General features: G+C 37.0%; 1 protein-coding gene across 3 annotated transcripts in view; it reads left to right on the top strand.

The window, feature by feature from the left end:
* The window catches only part of PUM2 (pumilio RNA binding family member 2), a 70,007-nt gene that overhangs the window by 8,727 nt on the left and 34,815 nt on the right, over positions 1-26,465 (top strand). For all 3 annotated transcript variants that reach the window (XM_082481842.1, XM_082481841.1, XM_082481843.1), the window contains exons 2-8: positions 12,955-13,023; positions 18,678-18,783; positions 19,076-19,263; positions 19,921-20,093; positions 23,403-23,673; positions 23,967-24,060; positions 26,066-26,191. In XM_082481842.1, coding sequence (XP_082337968.1) covers positions 12,973-13,023; positions 18,678-18,783; positions 19,076-19,263; positions 19,921-20,093; positions 23,403-23,673; positions 23,967-24,060; positions 26,066-26,191 — 1,009 coding nt within the window. In that variant the 5' untranslated portion in view covers positions 12,955-12,972. The remainder of the gene's footprint in view (positions 1-12,954; positions 13,024-18,677; positions 18,784-19,075; positions 19,264-19,920; positions 20,094-23,402; positions 23,674-23,966; positions 24,061-26,065; positions 26,192-26,465) is intronic.

The raw sequence follows: 26,465 nt of genomic DNA, 5'->3' as shown, positions 1-26,465 counted from the left end.
CTGGTTAAAAGACTGAAGAATTGCTTGTCAATGTCCCTCATGAGGGATTATTGAGAAATGGACTACGGGAATTTTCAGTGAAGCATCAATAGTTGGAAGGCAGTTCATGCTGTTAATAATAACATGCTTTAACTTTTGGTCAGCCCTGAAGTGGTCAGGCAGTTGGACTAGAAGGCCCCTTCGAACTGATATACTCTGAAATACTCTTCTATATTGATACGCAGTAGCATTAGAGGCCTTTGATAGAATGGGGAAAGATTGATCAGGTTATCCTGGAGTTCCGTGGTAGTACTGAAGCTTAATGTATGCTGATTTGGAAATTATCAAGACTGCGATGGAAAAATTTCAGGTGCCACACGTCTTTAAGAGAAGAGCAGGAAGTTCAAACACTCCACAGTTGAATGGAATTCAACACTTAGATGAGACGGAAAAATCTTTTTGATATGTGTATGCTTGACACTTTGCTGTCTAAATTTACTAGCTGCTCTGACTCAAAACTAACTTCATTGGCTCATAGAACATTACAGACTAAGAGGCACAGAAATGTGTGATATTGTTAACAGTCACATTCTCTCTGTATCCTGCTAAGGTTGCTTCAGCTGTAGCAACAGAAAATTAAAGTGATGGACAGCAGTTACTCCTATGGCAAAAACTGTGGAAAGTTGAACTACTTTGTTGGCAGAGGGAGAGCCTATAGAGAATTATTGGCAGCATAAGGGAGGGCAGAGGCTAGAGGAGCACTCATTTGCATGAGAGGTGATATCCAGAAATCTTTGGACACTCAGCTGAAAGGTAATGCATGTGCAGCACCTCAATACAAGATGTCAAAGCCAAAAGTGCAATTCGAGTCAAGAGACCACCATTGTCACCCTTCATATTAAAATGGCAGTGAGCATCTAGTCACTGGCTGACAGAATTAAGCATAAACTTCTTAATCTAGAAATTACTGTCCCTGGGTCTCACTCATCTTCCTTTAAAATATTTAATATTGAAAAGAGTTGTTAAGGATAATGAACTAAGTATAAAAAACAGCTCACTTGAGGTTTTGCCATTTTTTTTCTTTCCCTCAAGACTAAAAAAGCACTTCAGGGTCTTTGGTAGCACAACATCTGAGGAAGACCACTGTACACTGTGGCATCATCCTCTTGTTAACATCCCTATGGGCTGCACGTAGGTTAGTGATCTGTTTGTCATTAATTCATATCACATGAAGAATCGTTTAGGATACAGAGGCTTAGTGATCAGCAGTCAGTCCATAATATTTGGAGTTACGGAGATGAGGTTTTTGGGAAGGTTAGGATGTATGTTCATGGATGTCAGAGTGCTCATAAATGTGCTTCCCGTGTGCTAAAGCAAGGAGCTACAGCAGTGTGATATTGCCCAAGCTGTTTGTCCGGTCTTTTCCCTTGTCGGCCCTATCTACTTTCCTCCTTCATGGCAAAGGTACTTAAGCATTTCAGCAGTTTAAGCTAAATACATTGGGTTATGAATTTTAACGTTTTCTGCTTCTGCTCTCTCTGCCTCCAGAAGAGGGAAAAGGGTAAGAACTGTTAGTGAAAACATTAGAATCCTGCAGCTAGGTCTGCCAGAGACTGTGTCGGATCCTGAAGAAGCAAGAGTTGATAAGCAAAAGAATGCCACAGAAATGCTCTGATTGTAGCAGCCTTTTCACAGCATCAGAAGGATAGTAGTGCTATAAACAAAAGAATATAAATTGTGTCTTTGCACAGAGCTTCAGTTGAGCTGCAGTTGCTGCAATTCATTTGTGTGAGAATTTACGAACTTCTGGAGAAGTTTTGTGAATAGCTGCTGAAACAAAGAAAAATCCTTTTTTGGGGGGGATGGAGAGAACAAAGGAAAGAGTCTTACTGAGTTCAAGAGCTTTTTAGCGCTTCTGTGGTATGGAGGAGAAGCTCTGTATATCAGTTTTTGCAAGTATTCAGCGTGGCTTCCATGGGAATCTATTAGAATTAATATAGCCAAGAGAAAATGGGTGGATGTTATTAAACTAATAAAATGTGCAAATGTTTAATGTTGTTGCCTCCAGGATGAAATGGACAATTTTTAGCAAAATTTTTGCCTTGATTTTGAACAATAAGATTGTTTTGTTTGTTTTTCAAATAAGATATGCTAATATGTTTGCGCAATGGAAATTGGGAAATAATTTTCCCATATGAGACCTCGCAGTCATGTAGCCATCCCTTGGAACAATGAACATAATCTCATCATTCAGATTGGGAACAACATAATCTGTTTCCTGACCTTACAGTGGGAGTTGCATTTCCTGAATCATTAGTTTGTCTTGTATAGATTCTACTTAAAGCAGTCCCTAGAAATCTGAGCAAGCTTGCAGTCCATATTTTTTGATTTCCAAACTTTGTTTGCAACTTTTACTTCAGTTTAAAAATAAAGTATAATTGTGAAATACAACTATTTTGAAGTGCTTTCAAAATAACTTTCGTAAACAGATACTTCAAGACTTTCTCAAGTGCTAAGCAACTAAGCAGCACATAAATTTCGTTTTATTGCTACTCTGTCGTAGTAAGAGCTCAAGTTTTACCTTAGCTGATTGATGAGGCCTTCTCCCTGTAAAGTTAACGTTCATCTGAAGCTGCTCTAAAGATCATTTATTTCTGTTTCTGCCATCAATATGTTCTATAACAACTTTGTTATAAGTCTTGTCTTTCTATGTTTAAGTTTGCACTGGTTTTAACTTTTTATTTTGCTATTTTCTTCAATTAATTACAGTAGCATTTAGGTCCACTTAATTAGAAACCCAGATTATGAATGTCAAACATCTGATTTAAGCAGCTTCTCAAACTTGCAAATTAGTAAAACTTTTCAAGCTTCACAAACTAGGAAAAGAAATTTTAGACTGGAAGGATTTTCCATTGTGGTTAGGGGAGAGCTGGGGGGAGGGCATTTGATTCCTGTTTTGGAAAATGTTGTATGCCCTGTTAAAACAAGTTTTTTTAAGTTCTTGGTGAAATTTTTTCCCATCATACTAGTGCTGTATAATTTGGAGCATGTATCATAAGTTTTTCAGGTGAATTTTAAGGTTGTGTCTTTTTGTGTGTTTAAAAAATCTAAATGTCTTGCAACCTGCATACTTGAGACCTTATTACCTGCTTGTGACTCTCTCAGTTCCAGCAGCAGACAGGGCTGGAAAGAGGTTACTTGTCTGTCTTTCCCCTCTCTTTGATTTGAAATAGCTAAAAAGGAATATTTTGTGACATACTACAAGGTGTTTTCATGTAATTCAACTGAAAGAAAAGCATTGAGGAATTTTCTGTGATATACTTTAAATCACTTCCCTAGCTAGAGAGAAGAAAATTACAGCTTTGAATTTTGCAGATGTTTGGTTTGTATTTTTAGTAGTTTCAAGCGTATATTGCATGGAATAGACATCTTTACCTTAACTGTTGTCAGGACAAGGAGAGTAATTGCAGTCACCTGTCTTAGATAAATTATCCTGTATTCTTGTGCAGCAGTAGCTGTGTTCAGAATTGGTTCGGGTCTGCCAGGAATTATTGACAGTAGCATAAACCTGAATGGTGGCACTGCTTCTGGAAGTCAGGAGGGCTGGAAGCAGCCGACGCGTATTCATGCACTTTGGAGCCTGACAGAGTGGGAACCAGAGACCCGAGCTGGCTGCTTGCAGACCCAGTTGAAGTTTCTTTGTGTTTTATTCCCATGTGCTCCACGTTCCAGGTGGGATTATGAGTGGGGCCTCATTCCAAACATGATTATTATGTGGTTTTGGAGTTTTGTCCCAAAGCTAAAACTTGTTTTAGGCATTCTAGCGTGTTTTTGCATAGACATCCAGGATAAGGTGCTGGGAGCCAGTAAGGTTAGGGGAAAAACGGCTGCATGTAGTCATTCAGGCATTTTGCATTTGCAGCATATTTCTTCATATTTTCTTATTCACTTTCTTCGATTATTCAAGGTGTCAAGTAAATGAAGACATTTTGAATTTGGGTCAGTGTTATTTTTTTGGCTTAAGCTAAGTTCTTATCTGCAGGTTTTTTCTTATCTGGGTTTTTTTGTGTGATTAAAATTGGGGCTTATGAAAATGTATGATACTACTTTATTGCTTGGAGGGGCTACATATAGTTTTCTGAACAAACTTGGTTTGGTAGAGTTTACGCTAAAGTCAGGGTGATGAGGAGCATCACTGTTGATATGCTGATAGCTGCCTTTACATATAAGTGCTCTTAAATTTTTGCTTCTTAAGTGAAAATGTTGAAGATTTTGGCTTTAAATCCATTGTAACACAGATGTATTACTCAGTCTTCGAACTAATTTTTGTTACAAAGCTTTTATTACTTTAATTTGAATTGTAAATAGCCTACTTTATTTCCAGTAGCTTAATTGTCATTAGTATAAAGTCCTCGGGTTTATTTTAGACATTTTTTTTTTTTTACTTCCTTTGAAGGACTATGCTGGCTAACATTTAATGAGATATTAATGTCCAAGGCTAAGCTGCTGCTCTTACTGAATTAGAAATGAGGCTTATTGAATTAGAAGTAGTCTCTTTGTAGGTTTGTTTTTTTTTTTTAGGTGGCTGTTTTTTTCAGGCAATCTGTGGTTAGTTTAAATACACATATTGTCCAAAGAGAACATCCTTAGAAAACAGCTGAAAGAATTAATAACAATTTCTTTAAGTGTCTATTCCCCTGTTATAGACGGATAATGTAGAAAACACATGTGCGTCCCTACAGTAGTTCTTTTAAAATATGTTAAAAGAAACATGCTCTAGTGTTCTCTGGCTGTCCTTGAGGTTATGCAGAGTTTAAAGGCACGAAGAATCAAGGTAGATTTTGAAGCAGACCAGCATGTATTTGAAACGTTTGTATTTTTTAGTGCTGTTTTATGCTGGTGATACAGAGAAGTTGTGTGCTTTATCAGCAGCTTTCTTTCGAACAACTGTGTGTTTATAGTGGAGTGCGAAGTCTGAAAATTCTGAATTTCCTCTTTGTACTACCCATGATTCAACTCATTGCCTTAAAACTGGGTAGTTCCAATTCTTCATCTCTTGTTTTAGCACCCACTTTGAGAAGATCAGTGTTGGTGTTCCCTGGTTTCCTATTGCCTGCTGGAGGAGAAGAGAAAAAAACGACAAGAGCTTGTTCAAAGGGTACTGGACTGTGAGGGAGGAGAAGTCACAATGCTAATAACTTCTGGGCAGGAGAGAGAGTTACTGATGGAACTTCTGTTCTTGAATCTAGTGTCCTTGAAAGATGAATGTTATCGTACATGCATCTGCCGTAGTCAGGAGTAGAGAAAATGAAAGTAAATGCTCTGAGGAAGAGGGTTGTTATATATCCAGAATTGCTGGGGGTGGGAGGAACTTCTCTGACAACTGTTACAATAACACAGAATAAAACTGTTTCCTGGAAATTTTGTTCGTGTGACTCTTGTCACTTCCTCAGCCCCACTTTTAATGTGTGTGGGGGTAGCAAATAGAAAAGTGAAAATAATTCAGATATCTGAAGAAAACACATAGCAAAAAAAAGTCTTGATTGCAATGTAGAAAGCTAATTTATGGAAATTTCTACTTGACTCTAGGCCTGTACATTCTAATTGTTCCAATTCTTGTTAACACATTTAAAAACTTGTTGACTGTCTGTTAAAATGACTGCTATATGCTTTAATAATCATTACAATATATATTGAGATGAATTGTCTCTAGTTCCTGCTTGTGGATAGATAAATTTTGGGTTTATACAGTTTTAATCTTCAGAAAAGGCAAAGTTTTAATTCATCTGTTATAGCATATTGCCTAGAGAGCACTGAAGTTTTTTAAGTTTTTTAACTTACTAAATAAAGTTTTTGAATAAGAGCTAATGATGAAATAACAAAGGCAGATGTCTCAAAACAGCAATGCAGCAAATTAATGTCATGCTTCCTTATTGAAGTAACTGTATAGTGTTATTACTCACAAAGCCTTTCAGTGTAGAATGGAACACGTTTCATGAATTCCCCTAAACTTCTGTTACATCACCAGTAGCACTTACTCTGCTGTTAGAGGAAGGTGATGCTGACTAGCTTAGTAAGAAAAGCGTAGATTTTTAAAGTTAGAAAAAAGAGATTTGTCATGTACATATACTAAGTAATCAGCACCAATTAAATAATCGTGTTTAGACAAGAACTGCAATTCAAATTTCATTTCACAGCTTTGTTTTCAAACTTGTGAATATATTCAGTGTCTTCTCTTTTTGTTTGTGGTATATACATGCAGGAACATTAGAGTGACAGATGCAGAATAATATACGCGTGTCTTAGAGTGCAGTAGGAGGAAGGTTAAGAGTATCACCGAACTAGACGGGATTACACCTAAAGTATTTCACGTTGAAAATTAAACCTGTACACTTTCTTGTATGAAAGACACTTCTTGAGTTTGTACAAGCAGTAAAGGACCAGTCATCCCATTTTGTGAAGAATTATCTTTTCTCCTAGCTCATTTAAATAAAAATATCTATCCGTACATTTTTTAGCTTATTTAAATAAATTGTTTTAATTAAAATTTTTAAAATAATTTCCTGTTTACAAAAATTCTCATTGGACAAGTTTTTGTGGGATTTTTCTTCTATTTGTAAAACAATATATAATTTTTTTATCGACTGTCTCTTCTCTAGACTTTTATTTTAGAAACTCTTGCAGCATCTGTCACCCTGACTTCCTGTTCTATACATTTCTTAGAAACTCTTTCGAGTGGATAATTTCTTACATGATTAAAAGACTTTGAGAAACCTGCTAAGTTATTTAGTATAAACTATACGCCCTACTTATGTTGGAATATATCACTTTAGCTCTTCAAATGGAGCAAATGGTGTAACTGTTATAAATAGTTATAAAATCTGGTTTCAGTACAGACACATTATTAATTTATGGGAGGCTGGTAGTTCTACCAGTATTTGACTGTAGGGATTAAGATCCTGAGCATTGAGGGCACCTGTCAGGAGTTTTTCTAAACTTGTGCTAAACAGTTCTGCCACTCTTGGAGCGAAACTTGAGCTTGTTGGGTGGGAAGACAGGCATGACAGTGTGTGCAAGGAAGAGATAAGTTTCTTACACCAGGGAAGAGTTCACATTCAGGGGGAATGAGTGCAATTAGCTATTTCTCAGAGCACATTTCATTCCATAGCTGGGAACAGAACCCAAGGTTCCTGAATCTTGGTAGGCCGATGGACCATCATGTAGCTCTGAAACAGGTGGCAAGATGTGCTTCATTGTCTTTTGCTTTTCTTCATGGGAGGTGGTGTCCTGTTTTGTTTGCTCTGTATGGTCAGTTGGCAGGGCAAGTAGATCTGTAATTTCCAAACTTGGTAGTGAGTTGTGACATGCTAACCAGCATAATTTTATATGCAAATATATGTGCTATTGATAAAAATACTAGGAGATTCCTTCCTCCTGTGTGAATGCTTCCAGGTTACTGATATTCCTGTTGAAAAGGAAACAAGCAAAACATTTGGTCAGTGTTGTGTATACAAGTGTCAGCTCTTACCACCACCTTGCCCCTTTGTGACTTAGGGTTTTTTTAGCAGACTGGACACTGCTTTTGCTGAGTATATTCCCCCCCCCCCCCCCTTGCTGTATGCTGCAGAAACCCTACATTGAAATCTCCTAGTTTCTTTTTTTTTTTTCTTCATTGTTGATGTCCTCAGCACTGGTAGGACTGCTTCTCAACCTTACAATAGAAAGTTTACAAGAAAATAAACGCAAGAACATTAAGATCTTGAGTGATTACTGAGCCTGGCCAGCTGAATTGACAAACTGAATTTGTTTTTGTTAGAGCATTTGAGTGTATTAGGGGTCATATGTTTCAATATATTATATTTAATATTTTAATGCAATGAAAATTGTTAAATACTTATTGAGGGAAGATGTTATGCTGCTGGGATTGTAACCATGGAAGTGTGTGTTAGAATGTAAAATTGGTTGCTTAGGTGTTTTGTCAGAACTACCTAGCATCGTGTTTATTTGAACTGCTTAAGGAGATTGGGCTGCTCCATTTTGGAGTATTTACTTAAGTCTGCAGTTGCATTACTGTTACGTACAGTGCTCAAAAATGTTCTCTTCTCAAAGCACAACATACCTGCAGACTTTGAATTACTCGGGAGCAGCAACTTTTATTAACCAGCTTGGCAGTGAGCAAACCTTTGGTTCCTTGATGCCTCAAAGAGGTATGGGAAGATGCATCTAGCCAAAGGCATCTTTAATCAAACAAATGCCTTGTTTTCTTAAAATGTTACACAAAACATTTAGTATTTTGTAACTGACTTGCATACAAAACATAGTTCAGTTGTAAGTGTAGTAGTTGCCTGTTCAGCTGCTGAGCAGCTTTTTTTTTTCATCCGAATGCACTATCAGCTGGCTTCCAGACCGAAAATGTTTAGAAATTTTAGCTAATTTGGCAAAATATTCTAGAGGGCAAATCTCTATATACAGCCTTGAACTGCAATATTTGGTAATCAAGGTTTGGGGATTTGCAGTTTAGGCTTGTTGTATAGTTTTCCCTCGTTGGCCTTTGTTATAAATGTACTAGATTTGTGTCTAATGTTTTAATTTGTATTAAAATATTATTTTGATTGCTGGCTATCCATCTGAAATGTTAATGAGCTTTTTTATATGTAGTCAAGTGTAAGTCTCTGCCATAAGCATATATCATACATAAGATAAATACTGCAAAAGAGCCACCCCTGTAGAAAACTGCTAAAAAGGTATTTTGCATTAAAGCGTTCGGCAAAATAAAGAAAAAGGCTCAAACATTTGCAGTGTGAACAGAAGCTTCCTTTTCTTTCTAATCACAGTACCATAATTGCCATGTGTTTTGTGTTGAATTTATGGCCTAGTACCATAACTTCAACAGATGTCATTCTTTTCTTTGTCAGGGTGGTTAAGAGTATCCACCTGGAAATGGACAGATGAGGTTTGGAATTTCTTCTTGCAGACAAAAGTGTCTTTTTACTACTTTCTGGTTAGCTGGTTTAACCACTTTTGATGTATAAAACGTAATCTTCCTATCTCTCGTACTTTTTGTTGTTGTTTTATTATTTTTCTCCAAGTCTTTTTTTCGAAGAAGGGGATGATCTTTGTTTTCACAAGAAGATGGTTGGAAGCTTATTTCTGGCAGGATTCAGTGTTACTGGAGAGAGTACTTGCCGTAGATCTGGATCTTGGTGCCTGGATTCTAGAAATTGATATTATTTTAAGCAGTGTTTCTTGTGGTAATCCTAGATAACTATCCAATCTACAGTCTGCCTCCTGAATTCTGCCCTAAGTTATGTCAAGACTTGGTTTCGTGTTGCTGGTTTGTCATCTAGCTGCTGCTGAGCAGGTGCTCCTACCCCACCTTGCTCCACACTAGTTTCTCCTTGTTGCTTTCCCTGTGTCAAATCTAGTGCCCTCACCGCTGTGGTGTTTTAGCCAGGTCAGCTGGCTGATCTGTGAAATTCTTATGCGTGGAAAAAGAAGGGAAAAACCTTCTGGATCAAACCTTTTACTTGATGATTACCAAGTTCATTGCAAAGGGGAGTGGTAAAAGCTGTTGGGGGAGGGATGGAAGGACTGTCACGTTCATTAGTAGCCGGCTGGATGTGCTCAGCTCTGTCATGAACTCAATTTATTGGTTGAACGATGCAGCATTCAGTATTGAGGACTGCGTTGTGGGCATAGCATGAGGTAGTAGTGAAATACAGAAAGAAATGAGATAACTAATCTTACTAGGAGTTTTGACAGAGTAAAGGAAGGTTTTTGTGTAGGACTCTTGATTTTAAATTATTTTGTGAATTTCAAGGGGAGAAAGAAAGAGTGTAAACTTTGGGAAGAAAGAGACTACTAAAAAAATAGAATTTTGTTTTTACTCTGTGTTAAAAACTCATCACAGCATTAGGAATGAAAAATGGACTAATACATGCTGGTATGTTGTATCCAGTTTCTGTGGAAGGGGGTAAAGGTCAGAATTGTCTGTCGGTGTGTCAAAGGGGAAAAGTTCATGGATACGCTTAAACCGTTCTACCTCTTTAACAGCAGTGTGTGAGGAATTGTTATACCTAAAGACTTCTTTGGTGTGTAGTATCCATTTGTGCATAATTTGGGGGCCCGGTGGAATGAGCTGATGTGTATCAGAAATGTGGAACTGTTGCCAGCTTCTCTTAGTTGGAGAGGCTCGTTAGCATTCTACTCCTGAAAACTACGATTAGATCTAAAAACTAATCCCAAAAGCAGGTAGGTGGTAAATGGAGAAAGAGGAGTCTTCAAGAGTGATGTTGGGGGAGTCAAAAAAAGAAAAAAAAATGTAATCAACCAAACCCAGGAAATAATTGTAAACGTTGAGCAGTATGTTTCATAGGCCTCTCTTTTGATTTGTGAATTATTCCAGATGACAGAGAATAAATAATAATAGAGGCCTTCTTTTTTGAATGTTCTGAATTTGAGGTTAAAAAGATATAAAACAAAAATTTTGTTTCTGGAGCATATGAATTAGGTGAATGTTGGCATTGAATTAGAGAAAATAAAACTTCCTGGTAAGACAGATAATTCTAACCCAAGTTTCTCCTGCGGGGAGGGGGCATGTCTTTATATGTAGTAGATGTAGCTTGGTTGTTATTACACTGGATGTTTTCTTCTGTTTTTGTAGTGATAGGGCTAGCATTGAAGAAGGCAGATCTTCAGAAGATATTAGTGCTGCCTGTATTTTCTCCAGACTCTAAACTGATCTGTGAAACATGTATTTACAATATAGGACAGGATTTTGTGGGCTGCTGTTTTTGATGGAAACAGAAATGGAGACTCTTTGCTCCAGGAAAAGGACTGTATTATTTCTCTTGCTGCTGATGCCAATAGATAATACTAACTTTAAATTCATGTTTGTGAGAAAGGGGCCAGTGAGCAAAAAGTTCAGAGTACTAAAGTTTATTTACAGTTTCAGAAAACTTCAGTTTCTTAGAGTTGGCTCTGAACCGCTCAGGAAAAAAAGGAGTTAGCTGTGCTATTACCCTGATTCTTGGATTGTCTTTTCTTAGAGACTTGGAAGTGTGTGCGGCCATGTTTTTGAACTTTGCTGGATTGTGAAAAATAAGCGTTTGGTATTAGATCTTGCAGCAGAAAAAAAAAGACAAAACAAAACCACCACCACTAAAAATAAAAATAAAAAAAAAAAACCCACAACAAAAAACAAACAACCCACAACCAAAAAACATAAACATCTTTCAAGTTTGGTTGTTTTGTATTTAACAGTCAACAAATTTGGTTTAGAGATACTGTTAGATCCAAACCACCTTTTGAGACAAAAGTATCTAATTTACTATTTGATTGTAACTGAGACTAAAGTGCATTACTTCAGCATAGGGAGTCGCTTATGGTAAGATAATCAATGCTCTCAACCAGCTATAGAAGAAATTCTGTTTCCAGAAGCAGTAATATCCAAATTCAGAAGTCTTCAAAATTTGAAGTTCTGATTTTTCTTTCTAAATAATTCCACTTCTACTGTTATTTTTTATCTATGTGTGTGCAAAGATTTGATTATCCCTCAGAGTTAATAAAAAAAGAGCATCTTTCACATAAATTATAAATAATCTATTTTTTAAATATTTTGAAAGCAATACTTCTAGCTTTTCTAAGGATACATGCAAATCTGCTCTCAGTTTTTGAAAGAATAAAATAACCTAATTGACTTAAATGTTGGCATCCCTGGAAAAAAAGGTCAAGGTGCTGATTCCCCCACCCCACCCCCCCATAAGTCACTGTGAAACTAAATTTACTATTCAGTAGCTCACTGAAATTGTTGGGAATTGGTTTCAGAATCCATCTTAAATAAAATATTGTTCTTTCTGAGGGAATATTTCTTTGAGCTGTGAAATTTCTTCTTCAAAAGTACAGAGACACTCAGCTTCAGAAGTTAATGGCTTATAATGATTATGGGACAATAACAATATTTTGAGAATAGAGCATTTTGAGAATGCTAAGAAAGAATTGGAAAAGTTGTTTACGCCAGAACATTAAAAGCGCAAGATTGTTGCTTTGCCTGGTATTTGAGTGTTTTTTGAAAAGTGATCTTAATGTGTTATCAGCTGTGTGGAGTAACTTCATTGTGTTTTATTTGGGTTTACTGGGTGAATTTAGCTCCTTAGGAGAGACTGGCATGGAGATGGAAACTTTTTAATTTTACTTTGAACTTTGAGAACTCTACCATTTTTCCCTGCTGCATCTCACTGTTGAGAAAGAAGGGAAGGGCAGAAACAACTCTGAATTTCCCTTTTTTATTTGTTTTTCTAAGCTTGTCATGGCTTTGAAAACTCCTTGTGGAAACCATTTTCTCAGGAAAGAATGCACCCAGTGAGTGCATTGTGTCTGCATGCCATGGAAAAGGAGGTGGTTTGTTGCAGCAACAAATCTTGCTTTAGCAATACACCTTTCATATTTACAACAAACAAAAAAAGACAACACACAGAGAAGGAAGAGTGATATTTCCTGGAAGAAAGCACAAGAAATTGTAATAATGCAGTCAGTAGATTTTAAAAGCAACGTATTGCTAGTAGCTTTTGTGACCTGTCTTTTGAGATTTTCTTTGCTGCTAAGTGGACTCAGTAGCATTGTGTGCAGCGGCTCATCTTCTTTCCAAAGGATATTCTATGTCCAAATCTTTATTTCACTTTTTCTTTGGATTTCTTGCAAATGTAGTATTGGTCATTGTTTCTATAGTGAGTGATACCCATCCAGATATATGAAGATTAAAAATTTCAAGTCTCTTGGAATTTCTTGCATATTATTATATTAGCATCGTTCATTAAATCAGTCACTAACTGTATCTGTTCACGAAATCTAAACTCTTACTGAATCTAGATTGAGTAGCAAATTTTGTGTGCTTCCAATTGTCAGAAATCTTGTGGAGTATTACAAACTCAACTTTTGAAAACATATTTGATTAATCTTCTGTTTTTCCCCCTGCAGGTTCGATCTGTGGATGAGATGAATCATGAGTTTCAAGCTCTTGCCCTAGAATCTCGGGGAATGGGAGAGGTAATTATTGAAGGCTGAAAATTCAGTTGGTGGTTTGGAAATGTTGATACAATTTAAGAGGTCTTAAATAATAGGACAAGAAGCAAAAAGCTTCTCTTAAGACCAAATTGATTTTTCAGGCAACTGAAGATTTCTTCTGTAAGGTGAAGATAAACTAAGTACTTTCAAGAACACTGGGATGATTGTTGACTGGATCTACTGTGTTACTATGTCGGTCTTACTAGATGACTGATACTCTTGGGGAAGTGACAGAGGGGAATTTGTTTGAAAGTTTGTGCAATTCTGTGAAATGAGGCATGTTTTCAGGGTCACTGTATCTAAGCTAGTGAAAGAATTGCTTACGACCTCAGAGAAGCCAAAGAGGCTTGGATCTGAAAAAGGTTTGGCTCCAGAAAAAGTGAAACTGGCATGCACTAGCAGAAATGTGTGGTAATTTACTTTTTTTTTTTTTTTTTTTAACTGGTATTTACTCCTTAAAAGAAGATTTTGACCAGGGTGAAGAGAGCTATTGTATAACTTAGCTAGAGGGAAGGAGGACTTTTTTGGTTGGGTTGGTTGGTTGGTTGGTTGGTTTTGTTTTTTTTTTAACTCGGTGTACTGGGGGTGGATTAAGATCATGGAGGATGACTTAGTGCCTTCAAAAGGAGTTCCCTGAACTGTTTAGAAAGAATCAACATGCATTAGAATTACTTGCCCTGACAGGACATGGTAATGAAACAAATCCACGCTGACCTGAGATTTCAAATACTGATCCTTTTGTCTTGCTGGTTATTTACCTAATTCATTTGATAATTGAACCACTGACAATATTTCAGCTTAACTTTCTTAAAATGATGATAGGACTGATTTCTACAGAAACAATAACTCATTTATGAAAAACAAAAGCCATGTTCTAGTTGCTGAATGTTTCTGGGCTTGACACATGGCTATTCTTACTTGATTTTTTTACTTTGATGAAGCATTTAACCAATCAGTCGGCTTTTCAGCAATTTTTGCTTCATCCAGGGTTTCATCTTGACTTTTGTGAACCATCTCCCATGTGAAAAAGCAGTAATAGATGAAGCCCTGTTCTTTTGAAAGCTGAGTAACTACACTGGACATGCTTGCTTTCACACAACCCCCCCATCCCCCCCAGCTCTTAAAACTTCTTTTGAAAGGTAAAGGTGTTAGTAAGGTATCTGTGATAGTACAAAGAGTGTGATAGAGTGGATGGGTAAAATTCATATTGGTGTTTGTTCTTTTGCTACCCATGAAGTACTCTGAAAGATTGAAAGCAGTGAAAGTGACGGATGGCACAAATGCCTGGGAATTAAGTTGAGGTGTATATAGCTGCTCATACAGATCTTTGTTTTAGGTTGTCTCAGATTGAGGGAGGTATTTCTGCGTGATTATGATTTTGTTTGTTTGTTTGTTTTAATGGTATTCTGTGGATCTGTGAAGATGTGGTTGGTTGGTTTGTTTGTTTTTCAAAAAAAAAAAAAAAGCACAATAACACCCACCCCACCCCCCCAGCCTCCACGCCAAAAGCCAGAGTTCTGGTACAGTAATACAGCATCAGAAATTGATACTATATTGTGACCCTGCACTTACTAGATTATTATGTCTTTCATTTTAGTGCTGTCTTGCAGGTATCTTGAGGTAATACAGGTTCACATAACTAAATTGACTTACTCAGTAATTTTCTTAAATGTATTGCTCAACAATAAAGTAGTTCTGGAATAGATTCCATGGCTGTTTTAACCTTCTTTTTGATTATAACCTTCTAAAATATTAAAGGAAATGTCTTCATAAATACCCTTGAAAGTTACAATTGGTAGTTGTATGTTCTTACGTGCCACCCTCTGTCTACTTTGAAAGGTGTGAAAGGGAGGTCACGTCAAGTGATCTGCTTCAAGTCTTCATTTTCTCTGTCTGGATTGATTTTTCTCTCAACTGGAATTAATGTCTTGTTCATAATTGTAATCCTTCTTGGTCTTTTTTTCCCTGACTGGGAATCATACTTGACATGAGGAGGCTGTTAAGTCTTACTTTTCACATCATTACTAAAATCAAGGCAGTCTGTGAATCGTCAAGCAAGTATCTCTTTCATGTTCCAATGTAAAGGAATATAGTATGAAATCTGTTTTCACTGTATCATAACACATTTTGGAAATAATGCGTACTGGAAATCCTTCTGTTAAGCTATCCATCTGAGCTGCATTCAGATGGAGCCTGGTATCAATCAGTATCGGGAATAGGACAGCATAACACGAGCCAGATGTACCATTTCCTTGATCTGTTTCTGTCTTGCAATTCTTTGTTAATGTATTCTGTAAAGAAACAGACTAAAGTTTTAATAGCAGATCTGCTGTATTGCAGGGATCTTTCTCTAAATGTCTCCTAAAATTTTAGCTGTTAGATTGGTTAAACACAGATGATGCTTCTGGCTCCGGCTCCCAAAAGCTATCATGACCCTTAAGGTCAAATAATATTCTGAAGAAATACTGACACATGGTGATGTTTCTCTTCTCTAGGTATCTGTTTTTTGCTATTTCAAGGCCAGCATAGTGGGCTTCAGGACCTTTAGTGTGACCTAATACAAGCATACATAAAATTAATTGCCAAACAGAATATAAAATTAAATCTTTTTTGGATAATGTCTATTCTTATAGAAAGTTAGAGTCAAAGCATACACAAATTTCATCTTAGGGACAATGTATCCATTTCTGGTGTCAAAACTTCGTTCAGAGAAATTGTAGAAGGCTCTGTGGGGATAATTTCTGCTCTTAAAAATAGATAAAATAAAAAAATCTTTAACTCAAGAGTCAGTAATCGAGACTGTGCAGTTACTTTATCAGAGAGCTGGTTAAGAGGCAACTCTAGCATAATTGGTTATTATCTATGCACAGAAAAGGGCTTTGTTCATCTGGCAGAGACATAACAGGGATCACTGCTGATAGTGAAAAAGAGACTTTTTCATAGTGTTGGAAGAGCTTAGTAACAAAAAGGGCACTCTTTTTCCATTATTCTGAAGTAGGGTTGGATGTATCTTTGTTAGGTTTTTTTATTGGATTAAATGCAGGAAGTATTGACCAAAATGCATGTTACCAGAGGGTAAAGCACAATTTTAGCTGCTTGTATTAATTTGTGATGACTACTACTTGATTAAGTCTTTTTCAGTAGAACTAATCAAGTGGTTTTTTCTTTTCTGTTAAAGAGAAACAATGTTTTGTTTTTCTGAAAAGTACTATTTTTTATTATTATTTTTTGAGTTTCACAGTGTATTTCTCATAGCTCTCATCTCAGCTGGACATATTTGAATTTGTCTTAGACTGCATTTAAATAAAATGGGATTCTCTTTCTCAAAACCAAAATTTCATAGATACCAGGAAATGCTTCCTTTCTGTTCTACCCCTATCCTACAGCATGAAAAATAAGTAGTATTTTTCATGTAGGCCCCCTTAAGGTAAGGGGGCCTACAGGAGAGCTGGGGAAGGACTTTTTACTAGGGCATGTAGCAATAGGACGAGGGGGAATGGCTTTAAACTGGAAGAGGGCAGGTTCAGATTGAACATTAGGAAGAAGTTTTTCACTTTGAGGGTGGTAAGGCACTGGCTCAGGTTGCCCAGAGAGGTTGTTGAGGCCCCATCCCTGGAGGTGTTCAAGGCCAGGTTGGACATGGTCTTGGGCAACCTGGTCTAGTGGGAGGTGTCCGTGTTTATGGCAGGGGGGGTGGAACTCGATGATCTTCAAGGTTCTTTCCAACCTAAACCATTCTATGATTCTGTGATTCTATGATTGCAAACTTGTTACAATATAAAGCTAAAAAGGATGAGTAGAATGCATCTGAAATTTCTAATCTTCTGCTTGTAGTTGAAACGCAGTGGTAAGATTCCATTAATCTATTTCTTTGTCCTCTGATGACTAACTCAATCCCTTAAATTTGGGGTAAATGTAATTCTGGTGCTCCCAAAGTACATGTAGTTGATACCTGGTGATGTATTGAGAAAGTTGGTGTCTCTGTCAGGGCAGGTCATAACACTCTTGAAAGCATAATACTCTTCTGTAGTTTTGTTGAGCTTTGGCTGTTTATCATCTTCTACCCTGAGTCCTTCTGCGTTAATAAATTTACGTGAGGAACCCAGGGATTTCAGCAGGTTAGCTGGTCAAAATACTTTTTCTGCGAAGAGCTCTGGGCAGCTGTGAAGTTCAAAAGGGTTTTTTAGTCAAGTAGCAGGAGAAACAACATACTTGTTTATTGTGAACAAAGCTTTATCAGATTACATTTGTGTTTCCATAAACTCTCAAAATCTAAAATTTTGAATTGATTGTTTTGCAAAATTTGATGGATTACATTGCTATCTTCAGAGCTTTTCCATATTATTTTTGCAAGTTGGCTTCATTGTAGCTTTGCTTGACAGACCTTGTAAACTTTGTAATACATAGTCTGAAAATACAGTTTTTTAATTACATATTCAAGACAAAATGTGATACGCGGAGTTTGGCAGTTGTACTGCTACCAATGGGAAAAGTTAGAGGAATAAAGTAAAAGGAGGAAAATAGGAGTAAAAAGAATGCTGACATTTGAGGTATTTTTGTTTGTGCAGTGTTTGACATGTTGCACCAAGTTTTCTGTCCTCGAAGACAGTAGAAGTCAAATCTAACTTTAAACACTCTGCTTTAGAAGTAGTAATGAAAAAAAAATCATACAGCTAAATGAAATTGTTGGTCTATCCGACTTCAAATTTGAATGTCACAGATTTGTAACCAGCAGATCCCTGTGGTCTAAAGGAACTGACTAGCCACCACGTGTGTTATTGCTTTCTAAAATTTGGAACATGATGCATTTCTAAGTGAAAAGAACTTTACAATGAATGGCTGCTGTTTCTGGTTCTCATTATAGTATTAGTTAAAGGCCAAGCTTTTGAGCCAACATGGAAAGAAGGCAGTGTTAAGTTAAAGTTTCTGATGGGATTGACTTGTTTAACACAGGGATTAATTTTAATTAATTACTGGTCCCATATTGGGAACAGCACTGTTTAATATCTTCATCAATGACATAGTGGGATCGAGTGTACCCTCAGCCAGTTTGCGGACACCACCAAGCTGAGTGGTGTGGTTGACACGCCTGAGGGACAGGATGCCATCCAGAGGCCGCTGGAGAAGTGGCCTGTGTTAACCTCATGCGCTGAGAGCGGTGAAACACTGGAACAGGTTGCCCAGAGAGGTTGTGGAGGCCCCATCCCTGGAAGTGTTCAAGGCCAGGCTGGATGGGGCTTTGAGCAACCTGGTCTGGTGGGGGGTGTCCCTGCTTATTGCAGGGGAGGTTGGACTACATGATATTGAAAGGTCCCTTTGAACCCAACCTATTCTATTCTATGATTCTAATTTTATTAACTTTCTTCACAGCTGCTTCTGTGTTCCGTAGGTCTCCCTCATAACTTCAGAATCTCAGTCTCAAAGTGATTTGAGCAATTCCTTTATACAGCATCAGCTTCAATAACAGAATGTAACTTTTAAGTGTTTACAATTATTCCTTGGCAATGCGTGTTTCCTTATGTAAAGCTGACTTGGGTATCTAAAATTAATTACTTGCATATCCTCTTAATAGTATTGCTATTTTCTGGCCATTTATAAGCATATTTGAAATAAAACCATTTTTTCTTTTGGAACAGCTTTTACCTGCCAAAAAGTTTTGGGAACCTGATGATTCAGCAAAAGATGGACAAAAAGGGATATTCCTTGGTGATGAGTGGAGAGAGACTGCATGGGGAACTCCTCGTAAGTGATTCATGTATATGTATTGAAAAATCAGTCATGTTTACTAAATGTTATTTCAAAGTAATATTATACATTTTAATTGTATATTAAATTTGATTTTCCTTTAATTCTGAAAACATATACTGCATTAGCGGTTGTGGGTCAGTAACATGTTTTGAAACTGGGATTCGGAATTTTTTATTTAATTTAATTTTGGTCTTGTTTAATATTGCCTGTGTAATGAAATGCGAAAACATTACAAGTTGTACTTAAAAATATACAATAGTTCTCTTTATTTATTTGTTTTTAACAGACCATTCTATGTCCCAACCTATTATGGTACAGAGAAAGCCTGGACAGGGTTTTCATGGAAACAGTGAAGTAAATGCTGTATTGTCTCCACGATCAGAAAGTGGTGGCCTTGGAGTGAGCATGGTAGAATATGTGTTAAGTTCCTCTCCAGCTGATAAATTGGATTCCCGGTTTAGGAAAGGAGCTTTTGTAAGTAATGCAGTGTGTTAAGCTTGCTAGTTACCTACTATGGTCTTACTGTCTTATATGGTTATAGTTTCTGCTATATTTGTCCATTTTCCTTTAACTCTCCTTTTTAGAAGGAAGTGTGTAGTTTATATCTGTCTGTCTTCCTTGGTTGGAGGGGACAGAAGAGGGAAGTGGTTTGGGAATCTTGACTAAATAGCTGTCTTAAATAAATAAATAAATAATAAAAAAAGTACTTTCCTAATACCTTTAAATAAAGGTAGGAAAAAGATTGCAAATACCTTAACTTAAAATGTGCAATGGGCTTTATTCTCGATCTTCCTATTCTATGTTTCCATACGGGTTTGTTTTGTGCTAGATGTTTTAACTGTATAAAGTAAACTTTATCTAATTCGACGTGTTACTGCTTTAGCAGCACCGCTATAGTTAAGGTTGAGTTAGCTCTTCCATTATAAATCTTGGCATTCCTTTTCACATTTTGGCAGTTGTTAATTGCATGTGGTTGAAACTTGATGACCAAGTTACCCACCAAATGCAATTTCATTGAAAACAAACTGTTTGTATTGTTTACGTGCACTGTAGTGTAGAATTAGGTCACCTTGTGGTGCTCCTATTGTGTTCTGTTCAATATTCAGAATCAAACAGATTCTTTTTCCTCAGGGCACTAGAGATGCTGAAACAGATGGACCTGAGAAAGGAGATCAGAAAGGCAAGGCTTCTCCATTTGAGGAGGACAAAAACAGAGATCTTAAACAAGGAGATGATGAGGATGTTACTAAAATAAATGGCAGAGGTTTGCCAAATGGAATGGATGCCGATTGCAAAGATTTTAAGTAAGCTTTTAACTGTTTCTCAAGAAGACGAGCATGTCTCTTAAGGGCATTATTACAGTTCTGGTTTGTGTGTCAGCTTTAAACATTACCCAGCTGCAGACTGATTCTTCCTACCTCACGTCCTCCCTTTCCCACTGTGCCACATGTTTCTTAGGATGTCATTAATGTGTGTGTCACTTCTCATGAGACAAACTCATCTTATTTTAGTAATTGTTCAAAGTAAGTGGGTACCTTTAAAATGTGGTGAATTAAAGAGGGATGAAAACTGTAACCCTTTTAATTTCAAACTAAATTCCTTTCTCTCTCTGCTTCTTTTTAATACTCTAACTTTTGCATCTGATTGTTGTTGTAGAGAGTAAGTCCTACAGAATTTTAATTTTCCTTCTAATTTTGCTAGTGCATACCACAGCCTAACACAGTTATTTCCCCACAAAACTCTTTATAGAAAGCATTTGTTTGACTAAGGAGAAACAATGTATTTCCCTATTCACATAGTTAAATGTCACCTATTCGCAGTATAGAATGGTGTTGTGGTTTGGTTGTTTTCTTAGGGGAAAAAAAAATTGGACCAAACTCGAGCTTTTGAACTGAACCACTATATGACAGCACAGCCAGACTGTTTTTTCCTAATACTAAACTGCAATTTAAATTGGGTATTTTTAAAGGACTAGTCTTTGTTTTTTAAGTGACTGTCATGAATTTGTAACTGTCATACAGAAGAATTAACAAGACCAGAAAACTAGAGTGCTACTCATAAATTTGTGTTAGTGCGATGAATGTGACCGAATAGTTGTGGTTTCATTAGTTCATAATTGAGCAAGTATATTAAAATGCATATTTGAATCCCATACGTAAGTATTTTCTACCCTTTAAAAAATGTATTTACCTGAGGCTAAGGAGGGATTCTTCAGGTCTATTTTTCAAGACATATTATTGGAAGTAATATAATACCAAGCATATTAGAGAGCTCAAATTAGCTCCTTTCGGATGCATGCTGCAATATGCACTATAAAAAAAGTTATCTTCAGTATCATATGTAGAAAATACAAAATAAATTTTGTCCTGCTTTTCTTTACCAGTATCTATTTCAATTTTGAAATAGTTGCTTGCAAAGTACCTTTTGCATTATTTAAAGAGAGAAATTATTTAAAAATACACAAGTGCAAAAAAGCATCCAAAGCCAGTAAACCTCTCTCTCAAAAAAAAAAAAAAAAAAAAAAGGCCATCTAATTTAAATGGGCCGTATAAAGTGGTGGTATAAAGCCCTCCAAACAGAGGTTTATAATTGAAGTATTGACACAACTTTAACTATAGCAACAGAACAGCAACAATATAAGGAGCAACCTATATTAGGTAAACAAAGAAACTTTGTCCTGTCCTCCTCCTCCTTGTATTTTTATTGTACTTACAGCTATTTTAAACTAAAATATGTACTGAAGTAACTGCCTTTTTTCCTTTTGTTCTTTGCTTTGTTGATATTGTATGTCACTTGGGAAGAATAAGAATATTAAGTGGCTTCAAACTCAAGTTTGTACGTTGAGCAAGACACAGTTGCTAGCTAAGATACTTAGATGGTAGCTAATATGTTATGTCCGATTGTCATGAGGTTGGTTGTTGCATTTAAAAAAAAAACTTTGTGCAACTGCTTTATCTCTGAAGTACTGTGTCCAAAGTAATAGATTGTACAATACTGTTGAATAAACTCACTAAAACCTGCTTTCTAGCTGTGCAGTCTTTAGAGTTGGTATCAGCAAATACATAAGTATTAGCAAATTTCCTTGCATTAATCTTGTGCTTCACTGAGGAAACAGATACTTCAACTTTAGAGTCCTGAAGAGGGAGGAGAACAGGTAGTACTAAGACTGTATCACTGTCCTAGAATTAGCGTTATACCAGAATGATCTGACAGTGTACTGGTGGAATAAATGTAGTTGCATCCTGCATGATGGTATTTTATATTTGAGGCCAGTTTTCACAAATAAAGCAAACTTAACTGGAAGTTGTATGTTTGAGAAACAATATATAGTTACCGAGTTCGGCCAACACAATAGTGCTGTTAAGCGATCATAGGTTCTCTCACACAACTCCTTCTGAGTAATTAACTTCTATTTTTGCCAGTAAAAATTGGTACTCTAAACAATGTGGCCTGACACAGAAGGTGGGGTACCATTGCAAATTAACGTACCCTAAATCTAAACAAAGGTAGGGCTGGGAATCTGTTTAGGATGTGAATCTGTTGACATCTAACTTCAGGTATTTGCCTGTAGGTGTTTATAGGTGCACAGAGATTTCCCTGTAGTCAGTGGGGACGTGGTCAATATAGCCAGTGGAGATGGAGAGCAATTCAGCTTTTACCCTAAAGTAAAAGCCTAGTGACTGGTCAGTTGAGTTGCTGTCTGGGCTCTGTCAGTGCTATGACTGGACTAGTGCAACTAGAGATGTGTAAGTCTAGCTGTCTACATCTCAGTTGCCTCCGGCCCTTCATATTCGGAAGCTGAACTTTCAAAGGTTTGGCATAGTAAACCATTTCTAACTCCGTATCTCTGTCTTACTGTCAACAGAAATCAAAGACCTACGTTTTGCTCCATCCTAAAGATTTTCTTCTGGAACAACAGGCTGTATTTATTCTTAGGGAAACTGGAATGGAATCAATGGAATTATATTAGGAACACTTATTTTTCCCCTGACCAATCATCTGGTGTAGTGTAGTCTACTAAATGAGTTGTGTAGGAAACGAAATGTTGTAGTCATGCTAAATGAGGCAGTTCTTAGTCCATTTTACTTAAGGTAAAACATGTATCGTTTGTCTTTGAAATATGAAAGATACGTACTGTATTGTATGTTTGTCTTTTCCAGTTAAGGTTTTATTGTCTTTTTCTTTCCTTGCATGAGATGCACTTAGCCATTTCCTTTTTTTTTTTTTTTTTAAATTTCTCCAATATGTTTTCTGGTAATTCCTGTTGTTTCTAAAATGCAATAGAGAGCCATCCCAAAAGTTACAGGTGACCACAGTTCACTCCATTTCATTCAAACAGCCTCAAAGATTAGTTGTTTTTTTCTTAGATATTTGAAGAGCTGTATAGTCTTAAAGTTTGAAAAAAAAACCAAATAAAACTATGCTTTGAAATTAAATGTATCCTTTATCTTGAACCATCTATGCATGCTGGTTAAAATTATTAAAATCAGTCTGTCGCTTCCCTTTGTAAAGTCTCCGAGTTCTGAGAGCCTTTTAAAGTAGAAATACTGTATTCTGTCCATGAGCAGCTTTATTTAAGACTGAAGAGTCTATGTTAAATTTGTTCCGAACAGTCGTACCCCTGGAAGTCGACAAGCCTCCCCAACAGAAGTAGCTGAACGCTTGGGCCCCAATCCCAGCACCACAGAAGGATTAGGTCCACTTCCCAATCCTACAGCCCACAAGCCTCTGGTAGAAGAATTTTCAAATCCAGAAAATCAGAATCTAGATGCCATGGAACAAGTTGGTCTTGATTCTCTGCAGTTTGACTATCCTGGCAATCAGGTACAAATGGACTCTTCAGGAGCTACTGTGGGACTTTTTGACTACAATTCTCAGCAGCAGGTTGGTACTGGACTTGAAAATGTGCCGGATTGACCCTTTAAGTAGTGCATTATCATCTTTGATAATCAGTCATTTAAGCATATAATGCATTTCATTTTGTTTTGTCTGTGACATAGTCAAAGGCAAATAAATGTATAATTAATCTAGAAGAATATTGCTGCATAATTTTCTAGTTTAGTATCTTATTAGGATAGAAGGTTGCTTTAAAATCTTTTTTTTTTTCTAAGTAAATCCCAGTATATTATAGCCCTGACTTTTCAAAACTGAAATGCATCTCTTTTTTTTTCCAATAGCTTTTCCAGAGGACTAATGCTCTGACTGTTCAACAGCTAACAGCAGCCCAGCAGCAGCAGTACGCACTGGCTGCAGCTCAGCAGCCACACATAGGTGAGGTTTTTGTAAAGTACAGCAGGCAGCCCTGGCAAAAGTGGGTGTGTTGCTTTGGTATAACCTTTTCGGTTTTCTGAAAGTATTCTAATTCAAATAGATGCTGATCAATTGGCCCATATTAGCAGTGCTCCTGAAAACTCCTCAGAATGACTGCATAAGACTGTCCTGTCCTTAGAGAAAGTTTTCTGTTGTGTGAATTTTTACCTGCTTTGAACTGTTGTATACAAAGAAAAAAAAATTATTTTTTTGTGTAGCACAGTAGTTGAATTTTGATGGGAGGAAAAAAAATCTTTTCTGTTATAAGTAGCTATTTACTAAACAAAAATATGCAATTCTGTTCTGTTGCAGTTTTGTATTTTGATAATCCAGTTAAAAACTGTTATATAGTAGGATTTTGAAATGAAACTTTTGTGTTGATTAATACATTCTGCCTTGTTAATGACACCTTTTAAACAGATAGCTCTTTATTCTTGTGGGTACCTTTCTTTGCGATGGAATTATTCTTCAGCAAGCATTTTTTTTCTGTCCCTTTAAAGTAATTCAGTGGATTAATTAAGTGCATACAATTCCTAGTTTGCTGGCAACTCAATAAGGAGGCTGTATTTCAGTGACAACGGTTTTATCTGCCATTATCGGGAAGCTGTGTGTTTGGGGTGAAGGAGGTAGGAATGCATATGGAAGCAATTCCTTATTTAAGGAAGGGAGCTCCTCAAATTCTGACACTGTAGGGCAGGTCTAAAGATTCCTGCCTTTCCCTGTCTCACCACTAGGCTGTTGAGGTGTGTGCACCTACCTCCTTCCTCTATGAAGGAAAAAGAGTTCTCGGGATCAGAAGGGCAGACAGAAATAGGAAGCAGCATCTCCAGAGGAATGTGTCCATGTTCTCCTGTGGTACGGTGACAGTTAAGTCTTCCTACGGGCTTGTTTAGCTCGATTGTGGGGTCTGTGCAGACAGGGGTCAGCAGCCTGGGGTTTAAAAGTGGCAGCTCTTTGGTATTACGTAGCTGACTAATACAGTCTTAGAGGTGGGACCATGGCAGATTGAGATGTTTGTGTAAGTCCGCAAGTCCTGTCTTCTGCCTGTCTTTCACCTCTAAACTGCAGAGGAGCCCCTATTTTGTATAAAGTTCTGACTGAGCAGTCTGCTCTATCTTGCCCCTTTCAAATGCAGCCTCTCCTGATATGGATATTAGTAGAAATGTAGCAAGAAGCCTCCTGTTTTGGAAGAGGAACACAGTTTGTGTCGTGCTTGCTGGTCTAGTTGCTGCCTCATTGTTGGAGAAAGTGTATGAATCTGACTGCCGGGGGAAACTGGGTAGCGATGCTTTGTTTGACTGAGTTTCTTCATTTATCTCCTTCCATTACAATCCTTATATCAAATTTGGATTCTTGAAAGTAAGACTAGTATCTCCTAACTGGCCGTTTAAAGGCCAGATATCTGATTTAAACTATCTGGTTAGATTTTTTCCTATTGATAGTGAAAAGTGATTTGTATCTCTAGCAGGTGACTCATTCTATCTGGCTGATTCACTTAAGACACTAGATGTTAGGGACATGGTTTAGTGGTGGTTTTGGCAGTGTTAGGATGATGGTTTAACTCGATGATCTTAAAGGTTTCTGCCGACCTAGACAATTCTGTGATTTGTCTGCTACAGGTTTAGTTCTAAGACTGGTGTAACTTTTAGATCATTAAAAGTCAGGCAAGGTAAATTCCACTTTGAATAATCCCTTCTATATAAGGGTGGGTAGATACGTATGAGATAAATTTTCTTGGAGTCTGTAGGTCCAGCAGAACAAAGTTGTTAGGCCTTGGGATTAGTAAGAAACGACTGGTGAGAAGGCATAGAAGTGTTGATTTCTGTAATGGTGTACCTGCTCTTAGAAACTTCCAAAGTACAAGCAGTTCTGATTTTAACAGATATGCTTTGTGATTTGATTGGTTTGAATATGATGATTCTTGCTAAGTATGTTAGCTATAATTAAACTCTGTTTATTACTGTAGCAGGCGTATTCTCAGCAGGCTTGGCTCCAGCTGCTTTTGTGCCAAACCCATACATTATCAGTGCTGCTCCTCCAGGTACTGACCCATACACTGCAGCTGGATTAGCTGCAGCAGCTACCCTAGCAGGTAACTGAACACTTTCTAGTGTCTGTCTTGATAATTTTACTGAATGAAATCAGAAAAAAGCTTAAATCAGTCCTGTTTATTTCTTTAAAAGTATTTCTAGAAAGGAGGGACTTGTAGGAAAATTAACAGTGCAGTTTTGAAAATTTTCACTAAAATGTTCAGGTTTTGTTATATATGGATACTGAGTATCTTTTTCCACAGGACTTCTATGTACAACAATTACGTTTCTTCTGTTTTAAAACCATTTATCTTTAATAAGGTTTCATCTGACATT

The sequence above is a fragment of the Vanellus vanellus genome (assembly GCF_965231255.1).
Source record: "Vanellus vanellus genome assembly, chromosome: 3".
NCBI classification, from domain to species: Eukaryota; Metazoa; Chordata; class Aves; order Charadriiformes; family Charadriidae; genus Vanellus; species Vanellus vanellus.
Note: the sequence above shows the minus strand (reverse complement) of the source record. Positions and strands in the feature narration are given on the sequence as shown.